The sequence below is a fragment of the Psammomys obesus genome, unplaced genomic scaffold, assembly GCF_907164565.1.
Source record: "Psammomys obesus unplaced genomic scaffold, mPsaObe1.curated_primary_1811, whole genome shotgun sequence".
In the NCBI taxonomy this organism is placed as follows: Eukaryota; Metazoa; Chordata; class Mammalia; order Rodentia; family Muridae; genus Psammomys; species Psammomys obesus.
The window spans coordinates 14,113,473-14,136,019 of NW_026585626.1; the positions used below are offsets into that span (position 1 = coordinate 14,113,473).

The window sequence follows — 22,547 nt, forward strand, 5'->3', positions numbered from 1 at the left end:
GATTCCTGGTGGTCTTTGGGGTCTCAGGAATTGAGCATAACAGGTGCTCCCTCCCTTCCCCCTATCATGTCTCAGTCTCTCCTTCTCTCTCACTTCTCTTCATCCAATAAACCTCTTTCATATAAAATCTGTTGTGCATCATCATTTCAAATACACTTTTTACAGCAATTCTTTTCAGCAGTGAAGTATGTTTGCTTCTCTTGTAGAAGATTCCAGTTCAGGTCGCAGCACCATATGGCAGCTCACAACCATCTGTAACCCCAGTTCCAGGAATCGAGGCATGTCCTCTAGTCCCTGAGTGTACATAGATGTGCACAGACCTACATAAATGCACTCATATTCATAATTAAATTTTTTTTGCGTGTACTTTTTATGTCTGTGATGTATGGACACATTTGAAAAACTTCCAAATACCAAAGTTTGTTTTAAAAAGCTGATTGTTGACAGTCAGAACAAAATTAAAGTCATAGATACATCCTTTTTTATCCTGAGATACCGTTGAGTTGAGACATAAGAAATTCAATTCCATTTTCTAGAACAACCATATCTTTCCAAGCTTTCTTTGTGGCAGACATTGGTCAACCACAGAAGTAGACTCACTCTGAGAGCACATTCCACAGATGGCGTAACTATGATGAAGCTAAAAACCACTAATCGAGAGGCAGCCAATTTTTACTCAAGTATGCCAAAACGGCAGCAAGATTTTTCTTTTAGAAGAAAAAAAAATTAATTCTAGTTCGTTACGTTTATTTATTTATTGCATGTGTTTGGAGGTCAAAGGACAATTGGAGATGGTTGTCTCCTGCCATAAGGGTCCATGGGATTTAACTGTTGAGCCATCTTACAGGCCTGACCTGTAAAGTTAAAACAAGAGCACATTAAACACTCTAAGTGCCTGCAGGCTGAAAGTGGCCATTCCAGAGGAGCCCTCCTGGAAGACTGACTTGCAGGACATTTTCATTGCCACAGTCTCCTCAGGACAGTCGCAGGCCTGGTGGAACCCTATACAGCTCCCACATCTAGCAGACAAAACCAGGTGGCCCATCTCCAAGTTGACTCAGAACCTGCAGTTAAGGGCACTCTGACCGGTCTTTTGACCAGTCACACCCTCCCGGCGATAACTCGTAGTCCTCCGGGAGTGTCCAGGAAACCCACGGAACACCCATAAGCCTCTCTGCCTACTTGGGCCCAGGGAGAAGCGCCTACAGACAGGCTTAAGGAAAGCAGGCTCAAAGCCAAGTCGAGGAAGGGGTAGAATTGTTCGGAGAGAGGAGGAGCCATGACGGCTCAGGGGCGGGGCCAAGACCCGTACCGCTCCAAGCTGAAGGGTCTCCGCCGCTCGGCCCGCAGGCACCGCAGGCACCGCCTCCTCGACTTCGCCCCGCCTCTTTCCTCACCGTGCCCCACCTCCGCTGACTCTGGCACCGCCCCCACCGAGCTTCGCCCCGCCCCAGTCCCAGTTAGGCCTCAGCTCTGACCTATTCACGAGTTTAAGTTTGCGATCTTCGGGGCGGGGCCAGAGCCGCCATTTGCGGGCCACTAGCGGCTGGAGGCTGCCCCGGCCCGCCCCGCCTGCGTGGGCCCGGCCCTCCCGTCGGCGGCTCGTCGCGGCAGCGAGGGAAGAGGGTGCGGCCGCCGCGGCGCGGACTGAGGCGCCGAAGGACCCGCGGTGGATCGCGGAGATGCTGGGCGTGGCAGCCGGAATGACCAACAGGTACGGACGCGCGCGCTCTCTGGGACCGCCGGTGCCCGTGCCTCTCCAAGCCTGGGCCTGGCGGGCGACAGCCTTTACCTCCCCGCGGCCGCGCGGCCTTCGGCTGCCTAGAGGCCCGGACAGGCTCCCGCCCAAGCCTGAGGCGGGAGAGGCCTTCGTGGTCCTGCTGAGCTGTCCTGTGAGGCCTAGGGGTGTGAGGACAGATGCTGTCCCGGAGCTTGGCTCGTAGTAGTTCACTTTCTACCCATAGAAAGAACGGAGCGGAGGGTCTCAGGACAGCACAGACTGTTGTATTAGAAAGGAAAAACGGACCTGTAAAATGCTTATTCGTTGAATAATGTGTGGTATGTTAACATGCATAACGTATTTTAATGAAAATAGTGTACCCTAAACAGAAAAGTTAAGACGAACAGCCTGTTACATATTTTACATGTCTGTCTTAATAGAAAAAGCAGCGGGGTTCTCTTTTGCATTGTCTGTTGTGATGTGTTTTGAATGAATTATTTAAAGGAAATTTAGTCTTAAATAGATGGACAGCTTGAAGAGAAATCTTCTACTAGCTTTCTCGAATAATTGTGGGTATTCTTTATGACTTCACCGGAAGTTCAGAAGATGGTTTATTAAAGGCTAGTTTTGGTATGAAAACTGAGCTGATGGTTACTTGAATATTCCTCTGACTGTCTTGTATTTGAATGGAACTGTTACTTGTTGTAACAGTTTGTATTGGCTAACCCAGTGAGGAAGGTCGGGGATGCTAACACATCTTAATATTGTCTCTAAATGACCACCGGTTAAAATCACCATCGGTTTCATTAAATTCTTAAGTATCCGGAAAACTGTCAAAACTCAAGACGCAGTAATTTTCCAACATTGCAATTTTCAGTGGAAATTGTGACATTTCTCATTATCAACAAAATATTATCAGTTGTTGTTTCCAAAATATTTAGTTTCAAGGAAATGTCTGTCAAATATAAATCTAAATCACCATGGTTGTTTGTTTGTTGTTCTTGCAACAATGGTATTTCAAGAAAAATGTTTTTAATTCAGCTCAATGCTTAACATGGCTTGCGCTTTTTCTTGAGATCGTTTATTTTTATTTTGGTATGTAGCCGAAGCACTTTATGCACACTTAGCATTCGCTCCCAGGCACCAAAGATGATGATCAAGAGTTAAGAATTTGTAAAATCATAGACAGTTATTGTATTTGCCACGAACATCATCTGAGAAAGATGTGTGGAGTATTAAGTTGATAGGTAACTGAAAATATATGTGTGCTGTAAAGAAGAATGGCTATGCAGTATGTAATCTGAGAATGGAATATAATGGTGTTTCTTTAGGACCCTCAAGTGTGTTTCTGGTCTATCCCCTTCTCACCCCAATTTCACTGTGTAGACTCTCACTCTTTGGCTGGCCTTGAATTTGTCCTGTCTAGCTGCTGCTGCTGCTTCCTCCTCTTTCTCTTCCTCTTCCTCTTCCTCCTCACTCCTTCTCCCTTTTTCTCCTCCTCCCTCCCTTTCCCCTCCTTCTCTTTCTCCTCCTCCTCTTCTTTTTGTTTTTTTTTTTGTTGTTGTTGTTGTTGTCCCCCCACCAAAAAAAAAAAAAAGAAAGAAAACCCCAAAAAACAAAAAACCCAGGTTTTTCTGTTTTTAGCTCTGGCTATCCTGGAACTCGTTCTGTACACCAGGCTGGCCTTGAACTCACAGAGATCCTTTTGCCTCTGCCTCCATCTCCAAGTGCTGGGATTAAAGGCATGGACCACAACTGCCTGGCCTTTTTTTTTTTTTTTTTTTTTTTTTTTTTTTTTTCTGTTTTTTAAGACAAGGTTTCTCTGTGTAGCTCTGGCTCTCCTGGAACTTGCTCTGTAGACCAGGCTGGCCTTAAGAGATCTGCCTGCCTCTGCTGAGATTAAAGGCCATGTTCCGCCACCACCTGTCTTGTCTAGCTTCTTGAGTGCTGGGTTTACAGATTGTGACCCCTATGAGTGGCCCCCCTTTGTTTTTGCATGAAGTACTTTGCCATCAGATATCTACAAAATTGAAGTTCTTGTATATATTGAACAGTTGTTTCTCCATTCCTTGTTCCTCCAGGCAAACACCATTCTTTTCTTTGGTTTTAACTTTTGAGTATCACAGATAAGGGGAATTACACAGCCTTCACTGCATGTACAGTAGTTTGCTGAGTAAAAAAACTGTTGTGAACCACCATGTGGGTGCTGGAAAGGAAAGCTGAGGCCTGAAAGACTAGCTGGTGCTCTTGACTGATGAACCATCTTTCCAGCCTCCAGCAGTAGGGGTTTTATGTCTCCTCATCCTGATGTTACTTATTTCCTTTATTTGACAGCATCAGATATTTCTGTAGTGGAGCTTAGTGTGTGCATGTGCACATTTGTGGGAGGACTGGATATTTTTCCTGCTTTTTTTTTTTTTTCACGTTGAAGTACATTTTGGAGCTTTGAAGAGTGTGCCTATTTTTTTTTAACGTATGTGGGTGTTTTGCCTGCATGCATGTGTCTATGTATCATATCCTTGCAGTGCAGAATAGGATGTTTCAGTTGGTTGTAAACCACCATGTGCTTTTACCTGCCAAGCCACCTCATTGGTCACAAAATACTATTTTTATTTTTCTCCAACATTTAAAATATAATTGCAAATACTAATTGTAAATAAAAACTCTGGACTTTATTTATAAAACAAATGTATCACTCTTAAAGATAAATAGAAGATAACAAATATGTTCACATCTGTGATTAATAGAAGGTTGAATTCTCTGTCATGTTCCCCCTTCCCCAACTGATTATTTCAGAGTTGAGTTGAAGGATCTAAGAGTTTGGAATACCAACAGGTGTGACCAAAAAAAGAACGAACGCTAACAAAAGACTGCTTTCTCTAGCCAAACGACAAGTTAAGACAGTTTAGCAAGGTACACACCCACACACCCACACACACACTGCTTAGCCAACTAATATTCTGCTCTAATCAAACACCCAACAACATGCCAGAAACATTTGAAGGGGAATTCTAGGTTTGTACCTTTTCCAAACTGGAGCTCATCACCCCTTCTCAGGATTGTGCCTGGGCAGGCCATGTAGGGAGCCAAGACTTTTTTATACTCACCTGCCAGTAGTGACCACCTTGCCTCTATCAGCACAGTGTCAGTAGACATGGTACAGAACCAGAACTCTCATCACTGCCTAGCAGTCGTGAGTTCACTTCCTGGGTGTGAACAGAGGAGCAGCATTTCTGGCAACATTTCAGAGATACATCATAGAAAGCAGCTGAAACAGTTTGCCTAAGATTTATGCCATGATAAAATATAAAAAACGTTCAAATTTCCTTAGAAAAATAACTTGCTGTTTTAAGTACTGGAAAGGTCTTTAAAGATAATGGGAGTCGGTCATGGTAGTGGACACCTTTAGTCGTAGAACTTGGGGGGCAGAGGCAGGTGAAGCTCTGTGAGTTTGAGGCCGTCCTGGTCTCCATGAGTTCTAGACCAACCAGGGCTACATAGTGAGACCCTGTCTTTAATTAATTAAAAGAAGTGAATGATAAAAGATAATAGATAACAACATGATTTAATGAGACATTAAAAATACCTGTCAGACTTTAAAAAAAACATAATAAAAATGCTTCAGTGATAAAGAAATTGAATAAAGAACCAAATGGAAGTTTTACAGTTGCAACATTGACTAAAAAAGCCAAAAAAAGAAAACCAAGATGGATGGGTTTGATTAATTAAAGAGTAAAGAACTGGTGAACAAGATTATGAAATAATAAAAATTACCCCATCTGTGCAATAGAAAATTGTCAGTGCAGAAGTAGAACAAAGTCTCAGGGAACCATGGAACTATAAGAAAAGAAAAGGCCTAATATTTATGTTACTGTAACCCTAAATCAGAGGAGAGAAAGCCTATTATTGGACTAAAGAGACAGATTTTGATTATTTAGATTTTTTTAAATGATCCAAATATATGTGTTGTATAAGAAATTCACCTTGTATTTAGCAGTATAGGCAAATTGAAAATAAAAAGATGGAAAATATACATTATGAGAGTATAAATTAAAATAATTTATGGGAGACTTTATTAATACCAATTATAAGTGTCAAGTAAAATAGACCTCAGAACAAAGTAAACAACCAGAGGCTACAGTCAACAACAGCAGAAGATACCTCTTAAGTTCTCAACATAGATTACACTCTGGCCGTCAGCGTGGGTAATGGCCACCCAGGAACAAAACCAGCATTCACACCCAGACTCCTGAAGGAATGCCCAAAGGTGTGACCAGTGCTTATAAACCAACCCTTGTGCATTTCTGGGACCAGTCTCAGTGACTGGACCTTACAAAGGACTCCTGTAAGATAAGTCTAGCTTTTTCAGACTAACCCCTGAGGAACCACACTGAAGTGTGACCAGCATTTGTGACTCAGCCCAGGAAAGACTAATAGAACTAGTTAGTATCTGTGACCAAACCTCAGAAAAGATTGCCCAGGGATGTGATAGGATCTGTAAAGGAAGGCCAAGAAAATAGAGACTGAAACCAGCTTCCATTAAAACTCTATAGCTTCATGCAGTTCTTTCCTGTTCACATTTATTCCTTCTTTGTTTAACCTATATTAAATTGACAGGCTAGTTCTACTGCAGTCTTCTGTTTTTATTTTCTTCCTCTTTATCTTTTTTATTTAAAAAAAGAATTAACACTGTAGATTGTTTTTTACACTTTGTGTGCATTGGGGGGGTTGTTATTAGGTTCTTCTTTGCTGTGTGCTGTGATAAAACACCACTTGGGGAGGGAAGAGTTTATTTGGCTTATTTGTTATCCATCATCAGGGAAGTTAAGGCAGGAATTGAAGCAGAGATCATGGAGGAACATTGCTTACTGGCTTGCTCCTCATGTCTTGCTCAGCTTGCTTTCTTATATATTCTAGGACAGCCTGCCCAGAGATGACACTGCTCAAACTGAGCTGGACTCTCTGACATCAATCATAGGCATGTCGACAGGTCATCTGATGGTAACATTTTCTCAATTGAGGTTTCCTCTTTTCAGATGACCAGCTTGTATCAAATTGCCAAAATATTCAACACAGTGTATAGGGACACAGGCATGCTCTGGTGCTAGAGGTCAGAAGATAGTTTGTAGGAGTCGATTCTGTCCTTTCACTATGTGTATCTTGGGGTTCAAACTCAGTTTGCCAGGCTTGGCTGCAAGCACCTTTACCCACTGATCCATCTTGCCACTGAGGCCACCATCATTACCCCTTCTCTTCCTCTTCCTCTTCCTTTTCTTCCCTTCTCTTTATTCTTTCATATTTTTGTTTTGATAGGCTTTCCCAAAGGGCATAGGCTGACTTGGTTTGTAGAGTTTTTATACCTCGGCCTCCTGATAGATGAAACTGTTGTAGATTTGCTGTGTAACTGAGGAGGACCTTGAACTCTTGATCCTCCTGCCTCTACCTCCCAAGTGCTCAGGTCATAGGAATGAGGATTGAACCAGGGCCCTGTGAATGCCAGGTGAGCACTGTGACAACTTAGGTATATCCCCAGCTACCACACTCTTTTCATCTTATCTTTATAAATGGTCTTATGCCTGCCCTCCTTACCCCTACTGTTCCCATTTCTCTTTAGTCTTGCCTCTACTTTTTTCTACCAACTCAACACTAATCACTTAGTCTTTCCTTTTTTCCCCATTCACATCTGTAGTAATAGATTGTTGCACACAGTACTATTAAGTGTTTCTTTACTTCCTAAAATGAGTGTGTTTTATTGGATGGTTTCTTTATTTCCATAATGGGACTATCCTTTAATAATGATAGAGGCCAGGTGTGGTGGCACAGGCTTGTAATCCTAGCACTTTAGGAGTCAGAGGCAGGTGGATCTCTGTGATTTCAAGGCTAGCCTGGTCTACAAAGTGAGTCCAGAATAGCCAAGGCTACATAGAGAAACCCTGTCTTAAAAAAACAAAAATAAATAAATAAATGAATAATAATGATTGAGTTTGCTAACAAATTTCTATTGGAGAATATTGGGAATTGAACCTGGTTTCCCCAACACCACTGTAACAGAGAAAAATTATATCTGAACCCTACTATATGACCTAGTCCTTCTTAGATATTGTAAACACTTCTGTGGGGGGTGTTTTAAGGAAAAAAATAACCAGTAACCTAACCCAATATATACAGATCTCACTTCAAAACAAAACAAATCACAAGAAGCCTAAAATCTAGGGCCTTGTGTCCTCCAAGAACTAAATCCCATACAGAGACTTAAAAAGTGCTACAAGTATGTTCAAAGAAAAAGAAGATAATAATAAACCCCTGAATGAATTCCAAGAAAACAGCTTTAAAAAAAAAAAAAAAAAAGGAAGTCAGTATAGAAAATAACAATAATTAAAGGAAAAGAGGCCATGAATTTGAGAAGTAGGAAGGTATAGGAGGAGTGGTGTGTGTGTGTGTGTGTGTGTGTGTGTGTGTGTGTGTGTGTGTGTGATGTAAATACAGTAAATGTATGAATTCTTGCTATTGATGCTGTGGTTCTGAGACAGAGTCTCCATCTGTAGCCTTGGCTGGCCTAGAACTCAGATATTTACTCACCTCTCCCTCCTAAGTGCTAGGATTAAAGGTTTATACTATCATGCCTAACAGTATGAAGTTTCAAAAGTTATTTTAAGTGCATGGGTAGTACTTACGTGTGTGTCTTTATACCACATGTGTACGGAGACCAGAAAAGGGTGTTGAGTTCCTGGAACTGGAGTTACAGATGGTTTTGAGCCACTATATGGGTACAGGGAATTGAACCAGGGTCCTCTGAAAGAGCAGCCAGTGTCTTAACTGGTGATTCATTTTCTCCAGCTCCCATATATGAAATTAAAAAATAAAATTAAAGATTGACAAGTCCTTACCCAAACTAACCAATGGAAGAGAGTAATGACTGAAGTTCAAGGCTAGCCTGGTCTAAAAAGTGAGTCCAAGACAGTCAAGGCTATACAGAGAAACCCATCTTAAACAAACAAAAACAAAAGAAACAAATAAAAAAGCCAAGCCAGTATTATTCTGTTGCCAAATCCAGATAAAGCTACAACAACAAAGCAAAATTAGGGATTATTCTCTGATGAAAATAAATATTTGAAAACTGAATTAAAAAACATGACAAAAAGATCATTAGCCAAACTGGGTGTGGTGGCATACCCCATTAACTCCATCACTTGGGAGACAGAGGCAGGCGGAGCTCTGTGAGTTTGAGGCCAGCCTGGTCTACAGAGTGAGATCCACGGCAGCCAGAGCTACACAGAGAAGCCCTGTTTGGTTTTGGGGGGTACTTGTTGCACAAGCATGAAGACCTGAATTTGCACCCCCAGCACCACATAAACAAAAAATGGGCTAGGTGCACATACACCTGTAGCCCAGTGCTATGGGATAGAGATGGGGATCAGTGGGGCTTGCTATAATTTTGGCCTTATGACTCATAGCTGTGCCATGAGTCATGTCATTTAGTCTTTGAAATTTTAACTCGTATACCAGAGCTTGTACTAGCCATTGCAAAATGAGTAAGCAGAATCCTTAAACTCTGCTTTATTCCTGCATTGGGTGGGGATGGGGAGCTAAAGGACTAACACTCCACAAGATTTGCTTTCCTTGGGACAGCTCAGCTAGCACAGCTAATAGAGAATCAGAGAGCAGTCAGGCAATCATTTTGGAGGTTATCTTGTCCCTCTGGTCCGGTAGTCAGCCCTGGGGCTGACACGCTCATGGTGATGCTATTTCTATTCTTTGGCCTCCTGCACTTTCCCCTCATTATGTCTCTGTGTAGAGGGGGTTTTGTGTATACCAAGGCTCATGAGTCTGGCAGTCTTCCCAGCAAATAATGCTGTGATGTACTCAATTGCTCAAATATAGTAATCAATTGTATTGTGCATGCAGTTCCTCTCAACAAGATTGAAGTACAGATGTACTTTTATAGCATAAAATATAAAAGAGTCTCCTTTGCCTCCTGTTCTCTATAAGTGTGACTGAGAGTCAGTGCTGAATAGATGGCTCAGAGGTTTAAGAACACTTACTCTTCTAGAGGACCTGAATTCAGTGTCTCACACTCATGCCTGGCAGCTCCCAGTCATCTTTAACTCCAGCCTGACGGCATTTGACACATCTTATAGCCTCCATAAGCACCTGCGTAGCATGTACTTACATAGATAGAAACATACATATAAAGAAAAATAAGTCAGGATCCTGGATTCATTGTAAGGTACACAATGTTCAAGTTCATTAGGAAGAGTTGTATTTTAGGGGATGGAGAGATGGCTCAGTGGTTAGGAACACTCTTCCAGAGGACCAGGTTTCAATTCCCAGCATCCACATGGCAGCAACTCCAAGATCTAACACTCTCTCAGACATACACGCAGGCAAAACACCAATGTACATAAGACAAAAATAAGTTTATTTTAAAAGGAAGAGTTATATTTTAAAGTTAGATTTAATGTAAATCCTGGTAGTGTTTGATCGTTTGCTTTTGGTTTTGTTTTTATATTTTTTTGAGATGGTCTCATTCTGTAGCTCATGCTGACCTGGAACTCACTATGTGACCCCAACAGGCCTAAGGCTCTAAATGATCCTCCTGTCTCAGACTCCCCAGTGCTGAGATTACAGATGAGAGCTACCATGCCCAATTACAAATCTTGAGTAAAATTTTTGTTTTTTTCTCCAGAAAATAGTTAGATTGTACCGTGCACATTTACCATAATGTAAATTGAGTTGTGGGGAGTTGTGGGCCAAGTTTCCCTCAGAATGATGAGGTGATCGAAGGGGACTGTAAGGTGCAGGTGGAATGTGATGAGACTGAGGATAGTTTAGATAGGATTGCATCTTTGTAATCAGAGCTTTTGGGCAAAAGCCTAGCTCCAGCAGTGTTACAAAGGCAAATTCAGATACTTGTCCCAATTTGCCAATTAATTAATATTGGTGAAAAGCAGAGAAAGATTTCAGTCAACATTGGGAAGAGAAACAAAAAAGAGTCCAATAGGCCAAATTCATTTGTAGGGTGCTGGCATGGGCCTTCGTTTAGAGTAAAAATTAGAGCACTGCATAATTAAGCAGTCCTGGTCAGGTGTGATCTGGCTACATTGTGGCAGAACCTATAGCTACAGGTTTACCTTACTTAACCTCAGCCTTGGGTTGAATGCCTATTGTTTCCATGCCGAGTTTTAGAAAAAAAATCAAATGCTCATTCGTTACTTCCATTTTTCTCATTCAGAGAGTTTTAAGGGAATGATGCCTAGAATATCACACCTACGGTAGAATATTTTGCAGATGTCTCTTTAAATACACTTTGTAGTAGTGTTTTCTTGTAAGAATATGTGTTATATACTAGATTAAAGCTACCCTAGGTTCGGTGGTGATGTTTATCACAAAGGACGTTGTGGAAAGTTAATTTACTACCGGGCTCTGTATTGAATTTAACAAAAGACAAAAAGTTTCAGTGATTCCTTACCATTCTGACAGGTCAATCTGTTTTATTTTTTTTATTATACTATGCAGAGCTCTAGTGGCTTTATGTCTGACTATTTTGTAGGACTTTTCATTTTGTCCTTTCTTATCTGGATGCCTTTTTACTTATTTCTTGCTTTATTTCCCTGGCTAGAAACTTTAGGATTGTGGTGGTTTGAATAAGAATGCCTCCTATAGGCTCATGTATTTGAATGCTTAGTCCTCAAGGGATGGTACTACCTTAGAAAGATGAGGAGGTGTGGCCTTGTTGGGGTAGGAGTGGTATTATTGGAAGAAGTGTGTCACTGGGGTTGGGCTATGAGATTTCAAAAGCCCAAGCCAGGCCCAGTGTCTCTCTCCCTGCTGTCTGCAGACCAGAAGGAACACTCAGATACTTCCTCAGCAACATGGCTGCCTACATGTTGCCATGCGCCTTGATGATGATTATGGACTAACCTCTGAAAGTATAAGCAAGCCCCAGCTACATATTTTCTTTTATAAGAGTTGCTGCGGGGGACAAGTGGTGGTTGCACTTGGGAGGCGAGGCAGGCAGGTCTCTATGAGTTCTAGATCAGTCTGGTCTGCAGAGTGAGTTCTGGGACAGCCAGGGCTACACAGAAAAACCCTGTCTCGAAAAACAAAACAAAAAGAATTGCAGTGATCATGGAGTTTCTTCACAGGAATAGAACACAGACCAAGATAAGGACATTGTTGATAGATGTGTCTTATTTGTCTTCTGCTTTCATCATTGAATATATCTAGCTGTTTTTGTAGTTGTTCTTTGTTAGGTGATGGTTTTGTTTGTTTGTTGTTGTTTTAATCACAAAAGGGTATTCAATTTTTGATCCCTTTTCTACATTCATTGAAAGAATCAGGGATTTGGTGTTCTCTCTGTTTGTCTGTGTATGTGTGTTATATGAAATCTTTATTGTATATTGATATGGATTGTATTGTTTTGTTTTGTTTGAGACAGAGATTTCTCTGTAGCTCTGGCTGTCCTGGAACTTGGTCTGTAGACCAGGCTGGCCTCAAACTCACAGAGATTCACCTGCTCTGCCTCCCACGTGCTGGGATCAAACACATGTACCACTACTGCCACCAGGCACATTGTTTGAATTTTGGACAAAAAAAAACCCTTGTATTTTGGAGTGAGTTAATTCTACTTGAACATGGCTTATTCTTCTTGTTTTCCTGGTTTTTTTTCTTTATTTCCTAGTAGTTTTAAGCATTTTTGTATCATTGATAATTATTACATTTTTATAAATTTTTTTTTTTTTTTTTTTTTTTTGTGATGTCTTTGGTTTTTCCTGTCTTGTGTGGTGGTTTGAATGAGAGATGTTCTCTGTAGGCTGGGATAATTGAACACTTGATCCTCATTTGGTGGTCTGGGAAGGTTGATGAGGTGTGACTTTGCTGGAGGAAGGATGGCCTTGTTGGCAGCTTTGAGAGAACACAGACTTCCCTACTTCCAGTTTTCTCCTGCTTCCTGCTTCTGCCACTCTGCCTGTCACTTGTTATATGCTTCCCAGCCATGATGGCTCTTTTCCTGGAATAAGATGGATAAGAATAAACCTTTCTTTCTGTATGTTGCCTTGGTCATGGTGTTTTATCACAGCAGTAGAAAAGAAGCTAACACACCTGGTAATATTGGACTCAGAATAAGTGTTAAGTGCGCCAAAGCCTTCATGTAGGGTTTGGTAACGTAGGTGAGCTGGGTTCTAGCTGGTCCAGCTCCCAGCATTGGTGGTGGTAGGGGCTTCCCTAGCTTATTCATCTGACTGGAAGAGACTGGCGTTTTGGTCAAACCAAACATTGGTTTTGTTTTCTTCCTTTCAGCTTTCTTTTATTTGAGCTCATTTTCCTTTACACATTTAAAGAAGGTAAGTGTTTTTAAAGTGTTAAATGTGGTTGAAATGCTAAGGAACTGTCCTGGCCAGAATCTTGACTTGTCTGTGTATAGCAGAGCTAGCCATGTTTATTGTGGATTCTTCCACTTCTTTTCAGAGTGGAATTTTGTGCTGAGTGTGGTGATGTACACCTTTAGCCCAGCACATGGAAGGCAGATGCAAGAGGATTTCTGTGATTTCCAGGCCACTTAGGGTTATACAGTTAGACCCTGTCTCTAAATAAACAAACAAATGGAATTTGTGGAGCATGTTTCTTTGATGTACCTTTGTTAGCCATAGGAGGACCAAAGGAATGATCTAATGTTTTCAAAAGGATGAAGAAAATAGAAAATGTGCTATATGCTGACTGACTAATTTTATATCAATTTGACACAAGCTAGAGTCATCAGAGAGGAGCGATCCTCAATTGAGAAAGTTGGGCTATAGACAAGCTTGTAGGGTGTTTTCATAATTAGTGGTTAATGGGGAAAGGTGCCATCCCTGGACTAGTGGTCCAGGGTTCTATAAGAAAGTACACTGAGCAAGTCATGGGGAGCAAGCCAGTAAGCAGCACCCATCCATGGCATTTGCATTAGCTCCTGGCTCAAGGTTCACACCCTACTTGAGTTTGTGTTCTGATTTTTTTGTTTTAGTTATGAACAGCGATGTGGAAGCATAAGACAAATAAACCCTTTCCTCCCTAAGTTGCTTTAGTCATGGTATTTTATCACAGCAATAGTAACTCTAAGATGTCCTATGTCTAGTCTATACCCTATGTTAGTCACTTAACTGAAATACTGGAAGATTGAGGTTTGGACTGCAAGGCTTCTACTGTTCTTCTAAAAGCTGAGTACTGTACTTTCTGTAGACCTCCTCGACCTAGAACAATTTGTAAGGATTTTTTTTTTTTTTTTCTTATCAAAGCACATTCAGGGCAGGCATGTCCTTCTGGATGGCAAAATTATACTCTTGTAGGACTCTACTGCTGTTTGAGTACTTTTTGGTTCTATACACATATACTGCCCCCAGGTTTTTGAGACAGAGTTTCTCTGTGTAGCCCCATCTGTTCAGGAACTCACTCTGTAGGCTGGCCTCCAACTCAGTCTGCCTGCCTCTTCCTACCTAGGTGCTGGAATTAAAGGTGTGTATTACTACCGCCCAGCTTGGCGCTCTTAAATGACTGTTGGCTACACATGGTTAGTGGCCACTGCTGTATAAAGTTACAGAGCCAGCTGAAGGACTGAGCCTCACACTTGGCAGGATCTAAAGGAAGTTATGATAATGGCGCCTTTGTTAGAAGAACCATCTGGGTTAAAATTTCTCTTGAGGCAAGGCTCAAGATCACAGAATCTTTTTAAAAAAATATTTATTTATTATGAATACAATGTCTGCCTGCATGTACACCTGCACGCCAGAAGAAGGCACCAGATATCATTATAGATGGCTGTGAGCACCAGAATCAAAGTGGAGGCTTTAGAAAGTGGCCCTGTTCTCTTCTGTTAGAAAGGATGACAGCAAGTCCACTGATAGAGTTCTCCCCTTCCCTCTGACCCTAGCATATCAGGTCACACCAGGACTAGCTGCATTGTCTTCCTCTGTGGCCTGGTAAGGCTGCTCCCTCTTCATGGAGAGGTGATCAAAGAACCAGCCACTGAGTTCATGTCAGAGACAGTCCCTGTTCCCATTACTAGGGAACTCATTTGGAGACTGAGCTGCCATGGGCTACATCTGTGCAGGGGTTCTAAGTTATCCGTACATGGTCCTTGTTTGGAGTATCAGCTTCAGAAAAGATGCCTTTGCCCAGATTTTTTGGTTCTGTTGCTTTTTATGGAGCTCCTGACCCCTCCAGGGAAGAAGACGTCCCCTATCAGTGGACTAAGGGAAGGGCATGGGAGGAGATGAGGGAGGGACGGTGGGTTTGGGAGGGAATAAGAGAGGGGCCTATAGCTGGGATACAAAGTGAGCAAACTATAATCAATAAAAAATAAATTAATAAAAAATAAATTAAAAAACAAAACAAAAGAAATGATGACAGCAGGCATTGAAAGAACAATTTGGGGCTATTTTGGCTCTTTAGGAAGAATTCTTTACTTTGTGAAGTAAGGTATAAATTTGTAAATTTCATAAACTGCTAAGGAACATGAGACTCTGAGTGCAGGGTGGCTACTGTAGATCTAAGCCAGCTTTCCCAGAGTCTCTGGGGACCTGCTTCTGTGCACAAAGAGGTGCTGTGAATTCTGATAGACTTAATAGTATGGGGAAGAGCCTCAATTTCATTGAGTATCATTTGTTAGAATTAAAGCAGTCTTTGGACTATAAGCAAACCTAAGATTGCTCAGCCTCCACTTAGAGAATCTTGAACACTGGTGAACATTTGGATCTCTTTTATTAGATTCTTCTCCTGTGGCATATTATTTAATCTCTACAGTAGAAAATCAATCTATTGCCATCTTTCTGTTTTCAGATGAACTGAGTGAAACCAGAAAAAATCTTGTCTCCTTGCAAACTGTCCAGTGGCTGTGGGAGACCTGAATCCTGATATTTCAAATTGCTCATGTTTCTATGGCATTAAACTGCCTCTCAGAAGTCTGTTTATAATGGGGAGCAAAATAGTTAAACTGGTTATTCTGGTGGGGCTTAATGGTTCATGTTTTTAATCCTAGCACTTAAGAGGCAGAAGCAGGCAAATGTCTGTGAGTTAGAGGCCAGCCTAGTTTACAAAGTGAGTTCGAGGACAGCTAAACCTGCATATTGAGACCCTGTTTTAAAAATAAAATAAAATTAAAACCTGGTATTCTGAAATGAAATAAACTGCCAGACATTTTTACCAAGTTCCACTTATTAAGCTACTGAGGTGCAGAAGGTTGGAAAGGTTAGGTGTAGACGTATTTGTTTATTTTATTGGGTTCTTATATCTCAACCTCTCTTCCAACCCTTATTCTACCCTAATCCCTTCCAACCACCCAACACTAGGTAGGGGAGAAAGAAGGGGAGACTGCAGAGGGGCTGTAGATCTCTTTAGACTAGTTCCTGCTAATTATGGGTGGCGTTCCTGGGGGCAAGTCCAGTCTTCATCATGTTATCTCCAACTTTTTCTTTTTATCAGACTGAACAACAGCAGCCAGGAGCAGCAGCCACTTTCTTGGGGCTCCCCCTTTTATACCCTCTCCAGAGTCCCCAGAATTCCAAACGTAAACTTTTTTGCAGCTGGCAACAATTAAGCCCCTCCTAGAACAATCCTAGATAATCACAATGGCTGTAGAGAATCTGAAGCCGCCCCATATCCCACACCTGGGATTTAAACAAAAACATATTCACATAATGTAACTGTGTTTTAAGAAACCAAAATTCTTACTACAGTTAGTGGCTGCTGGCATCTTTTGGTTAGTACTATTAGAGGACAGCTTTTCTCTGAAGTGTGTTTTTAGGCTACTTGGAGAGGCTTGCTTGCCTTTAGAGATAAAGCACAATGTTTTTCACCGTTTTTATTATGTATTATTTGTTATTATTTATTGTTATTTTGTTATGTGTTCTTCGGATATGCTGTCGCTGTTTTATGAATCAGGGTCTCTCACTAGCCTAGGGCTTGCTGAGTACCCTAGGCTTGCTTGATAGTGAATCCCAGGGCTCCATCTGTGTCTGCTCCCGCAAGTATGTGCCACATATTGGATCTTTTTTGTGTGGAATCTGAGTATCAAATTTAAGTTCTCATGTTTATACAGTGAACATTTTACTGACTGAGTCATTTTCTCATGTCTTCATTACTGTTCTGTTGCTGTGAAGAGACACCATGACCAAGGCAACTTATTTAAAAAGCATTTAATTGTGGTCTTGCTTACAGTTTCAGAGATAAAATCCATCACCATCATGGTGGGGAGAAAGGCAGTAGATAGGCAGGCATGCTGCTAGAGCATTATCTAAGATCCATAAGCAATAAGCAGAGAGAGAGAGAGATTGGGCCTGGCATAGGCTTTTGAAACCTCAAAGCCTACCCCGAGGACTACACCTTTTGTAACAAGGCTGCACTCCTTGTCCTTCCTAAATGACTCTGGTGTCTCCAAGTTTTGCAAGATCACACTTTCGGAGGAATGCTTCTCTTCCTTGTGTCATGCTTTAGCATCTCCACCAGTCTTTTGAGTATGTTTCATTGTTATCAAGGATACCACTTAGTTCTCTCCAGAATCCTCATGGTTCATCACCTTAAAATGTCATTGGCAAATCTATGCTGGGATACTAGCAAGTGATTCAAATATATGAGATTCAAATACCGGAGATTCAAATATATGAGCCTACAGGGCCATTCACAATCAGACCTACATGCCAACTACAAAAGTTTCTTTTGACTTGTTACTTAGTCTGAATTTATTTTAGTTGTTCAAGATAGGCAATTACTTATATTCCATAAAGAGTTTAAAAAGTAATTCTTTTGAATTGTCTCATAATCAGTATTTTAATAACTTCCCAAAATTATTGCTTCTATTTTATATTACAGCTTTAGTTTTGAATTATGTTAGGAACTTTCATAATTATGAAAAGAGTATAATAAGAATTAACTTTTGGGGTTGGAGAGATGGCTCAACAGTTAAGATAATTGTCTGCTCTTCCAGAGGTCCTGAGTTCAATTCCCCAGCAACCACATGGTGGTTCACAACCACCTATCACATGATCTGATGCCCTCTTCAGGCATGCAGGTGTGCATGCAAATAGAGCATTCATATACATTAAATAAATAAATAAATCCTTAAAGAGAATTAACTTTCCATTCTTTACATTCAGAAATTTCTTTCTTCATATTTTAAAACATGTTGTTATCTTCTATCCTCAACTGACACTTTTATAAAATTAGACATATTCCTGATTGCTATGGAATATAGAGTTTCTTTATTTTTTAATTAAAAATAAATTTTGTACAATATATTCTGAAAACAGTTTCTTCTCCCCCAAGTCTTCCCAGATCTTCCCCACCTCTTCACTTGCCTAACTCCACACCTTCTTTTTCTCTTTTTAGAGAACAAATGAAAATAAATAAAATAAAAATAATGAGAAACATAGGCAAAAAAATACATAAACAAAACCCATAAAAGCACAAAATCAGAAACTGTAACATGCAAGCAAGACCAGTAAGTCAAAAACAAAACAAAACAAAAAAATCACTCAAAGCAATATGAGACAGAAAGTCTACAAAAATACCATTGAGTTCATTTTGTGTCAGCCATCTACTGCTAGGCGTGAGGCCTACTCTCAAGTGTGGTTAATATACCCAGTGTGGAGTCTCTTTCTTCAATATGTATTTGTAGGAAGTTTGTGGGTATCTCCCTATGTATGGGAGTATGTGCCCTTTTATAATGTTTTCATTACATTGATTAATACAAACATATATAAATAGTTATAAAGTGGTTTGATGTGTGGTCATAAAATCTATTATCTGAGAGGACTTATTCTACAAATATTAATTCCAGAGGCTGAGTTACTTCCTCACCATGATGGAATACTGGTTAGAGTCCTTCGCCTTCCTCATTTACTGAACTGAGGAAGAGTTTGTACAAGGACCCCTGCATCCTCTTCCCGTGAAGGTGTCCCATATGTATTTGCTTAATAAACACTGAGGTTGTTACCCTGTCCCACCTGAACTGTTGGATAGCCACCTAATTAGTGTTTCTGCTTCCATATTTGCGCTTCTCTTCTTTCATCTATTCTTAACACAACAGCTGAAGTATCTTCTTAAAACCCTGTGACATAAGTGTCTTGCTAAAACTCTGTCAGAACCCCTGATTCTTGTTTTGTGTCATCCTGTGGGTCTCTGTTTCCTCCTGAGAAATAGCCTTTACAGTGACTGGACACTAAAAATAGATTGACTTATAGGGTTTGGGTCATATAGACTGGTAAGCACACATTTTTTAAGATGATTATTCTCAAGATAGGTTGGCAATGAGACCTAGGAAGAAGCCCAAGTTGTAATTCAGACTTAAAGGTCTCCTGCAGATACTTGATACTGTGACTTCACACTTGCATTTTCTCAGTCAACACTGTTAGCCCAGTGCTTGATTCAGCACACAATTATGGAGGTAACATTCTTCACATTCAGAAATTTTGAAACAAGAGTGTTAATATTGGCATGTTAGGGCTGAAGCTGAAATTGAAGTTGCCAAAAAGGGAAATGATATCATAAAAAAAAAAAAAAAAAAGGATATGGTAACAGTGCAGCTTGAAGAAACTAATTACTGTCAATCTGTCATTGGGTGTGGGTGGATGGAGTATGAGGAGGAAAAGGACACAAGTCAGTTAATAAATTATCCTGGAAAACTATTATCTGAGAGTCATTTAGTCTACAAATCCTTGTTTCAGGGACCCCAGTTCTTTAAGAGACGCTCATGGCTTAAGGAAATAAGAGCACTGGACAAGATCTCTGAGTGGAAGCCAGAGCTATTCTGGTTACCTGTTACTTCTAGAACAAGTGACTCTCTACTGTGAGTTCTATTAGAAGTCAGCCCAAGGGCCTAGTTTCATCATATCCCTTACTCTTTTGTGTGTTGTTTGTTTTGGTAGTAGCCATAAAAATCATTATTATGGTTTGGATAAAAAAAAAAAGCATCCAGTCTTGAAGAGACCTTGACAGGCTAGGGTCAGAGGAAAGGGGAGGAGGACCTCTCCTATCAGTGGACTTGGGGAGGGGCATGGGAGAAGATGAGGGTGGGAGGGGATGAGGGAGGGGGCTACAGCTGGGGATACAAAATGGATAAACTGCAATTAATAAAATAATAAAATAAATAAATAAATTTTAAAAAGAAAAAGAAATATTCCCCAAAAGACTTCTGTTGAAAAAATGGTTCCTAATACAGTGCTTCCAGGTGGGGCTTTGGGGAAGTGATTAGATTGTGGGGTACTAGCCTGTATTAATTTGTTTCTCTGTTGTTATAAAATACTGATCAAAACCAGCTTGGGGAGGAGAGGATTTATTCGGTTTACAGGTTATATGCTCCATTATCATTGAGGAACCCTCCCAAGGGTGGGGCCTGTAGGCAAGAACTGAAGCAGAGTCCATGGAGGAATGCAGCTTCCTGGATTACTCTGTGTAACTTGATAGAAGCTTACTGTCAGCCTCTGGCTTTCCCTAATCATTTAAAACATGCTGGATAAGACTCCAGGTTTTGTGTTTGGGGTAGGGGGAATTAATATTTTAAAACTGTTACCTTGGTTGAACAAGAACAACAAGGTGTCAAGTTTTATTCATGCCTTTTAGATAGTGGTGGAATAGAACATTTTTGAATGTAATATTTTTGCTATTTCTTTGAGAATTTTACACAGTATTTTGATCGAATTCATCCCTTTACTATTCTTCCCAGACTGATCCCCATCTCTGCACCACCTTTCTCCCTTTTCTTTATTATTGGTGTACGTGTGTGTACGTGTGTGTGTGTGTGTGTGTGTGTGTGTGTGCATTAACATACATATCTGCTGGGAGCATTTAGTGTTGCTCATGTATATGCGTTTAGGACTGACTACTTGATATTATTGGATAACCAATTAGGAGACTCATCCCTGGGCAAGACTGAGTCCCTCTCTCAATAGTCATTAATTGTCTGCAGTTCTTCATCTAGGGATGGGGCTTTGTGAGATTTTTCCTCATCCATGGTTGTTGTGGAAGTTTTGGTTTGCTATATATAAATATGTTTTTGTTATAATCCTAAGTGTGGGGCTTTAGTTTGTCCACAGCTAATAATTGCCTAGTGCAGCATCGTGGTCATTGCCTGCTGGAATTAGTTGAATTCTGAGGACTTTGAGGAGTGTGAATATGATAACCCAGAGAAAGAATTATTAAGGCAGCTTGTAGGAGGTAGAGGAGGACAGCTTACTGCATTTAATGGTTTGCTGGTTACCTGGACTTCTAGATATCCTGACAACTGAGATTCCTATTGCCCCCCAAAGAATCCTACAACCCTACAGCCGGAAGTAAAGAGGTCTACACTCTCTTTCCCTTCCAACCTTCTTTTTCCCCTGCCTGGGGTTGGGGGGTTGGAAGGGAGGTATAAGCTTTAAGGAACCCCCAAATAAAGTAGATTTGAAAAACTAGCATCTACACATGTTAGCATGTCATTTGATGTCATTGCTCAGGTCTTGTTTAGGCTCCCCTTTCCAGAAGACAGTCTTGGAGCAGATATCCTTGTCCTCTGGCTCTTACTATCTTTGTGCCCTGTGTTGCACAACGTTCCCTGAGTCTTAAGTGTAGGAGTTTTGTTGTAGATGTGTCATCTGGGACTCAGCACCACCCCACTATTAATTTTTCCCTATACTTTGGCTGGTTATGACTTTCTGTAATAGTATCTATCTGCTGCAAAAAGAAGCTTCTTTGATAAAGGATGAAAGCTAAACTTACTTTTGGGTATAAGAATAAATATTTAGATCTGGTTGGTGGTTATCCCTTTAATCCCAGCACTCAGGAGGCAGAGACAGGTCAGTCTCTGAGTTCAAGGCCAGGGTCTACAGAGTGAGTTTCAGGACAGCCAAGGCTACACAGAGAAACTCTATCTCAAAACAAACAAAAAAAGAAAAAAAAAAACAGAAAAAAAGAATAGGTATATAGAATGTAGCTAGAAATTATACCTTTTAGGAAAGTAGCAGTAGTAAGTTCTCCTTAGGTTACATGGCTTCATCAGCCATGGGTAATTGGCTAGGTTTACCATAAATCAATACCAGTTATGGGTCATAAGGTTTATTGTTTTTTTTTGTTTGTTTTGGTTGAGGTATGAACTCTAGGCTCATCTGACACTACAAAAGTACACCATCATACAAATGTCTTTTACACTGGAGGTTTTGCTTCACAGTAAAGCAGAATAAAAGGCAAGGGTGTGTCTCAATGCTAGAGAACTCACTTAACATGTGTGAGGACCATCTAGAAAGAAAGGAAAGAGTAAAGAGAGGAAGGATAAGAAATAATTTCCCAGGTAGGAGAGATGGCTCTGTGGTGTAGAGCACTTGCTGCTCTTGCACAGGCCTGGGTTCAGTTCCCAGCAGCCACATGGTAACTTACAACCATATTACAGAAACCCCAGTTTCAGGGAGTCCAATGCCCTCTTCTGAACTTTGCACCATAGATACACATACATACATACACGGATATACATGTGGCAAAACACTTAGATGCATAAAAAGAAAATATCTTTAATTTTTTTTTTTGTTTTGTTTTGTTTTGTTTTGTTTTTCGAGACAGGATTTCTCTGTGTAGCCTTGTCTGTCCTGGACTTGCTTTGTAGATCAGGATGGTCTCGAACTCACAGAGATTCGCCTGCATCTACCTCCCCAGTGCTGGCATTACAGGCATGCGCCACCACGCCTGGCTATATTTTTAATTTTTTAAGAGAGAAATAACGTTCCTATTCTCAGAGGTTATACCATATTATTGAACAAAATCCCAGGTTTTGTCGTTGTTATTGTTTTGTTTCGTTTTTTTTTTTTTTTTTTTTTTTTTTTTTTTTTTT

General features: G+C 40.7%; 1 protein-coding gene across 1 annotated transcript in view; it reads left to right on the forward strand.

The window, feature by feature from the left end:
• The first annotated feature begins 1,588 nt into the window (after positions 1–1,588).
• The window catches only part of Lims1 (LIM zinc finger domain containing 1), a 114,777-nt gene continuing 93,818 nt past the window's right edge, over positions 1,589–22,547 (forward strand). Inside the window, exon 1 of the mRNA XM_055614254.1 lies at positions 1,589–1,714. Coding sequence (XP_055470229.1) covers positions 1,683–1,714 — 32 coding nt within the window. The 5' untranslated portion in view covers positions 1,589–1,682. The remainder of the gene's footprint in view (positions 1,715–22,547) is intronic.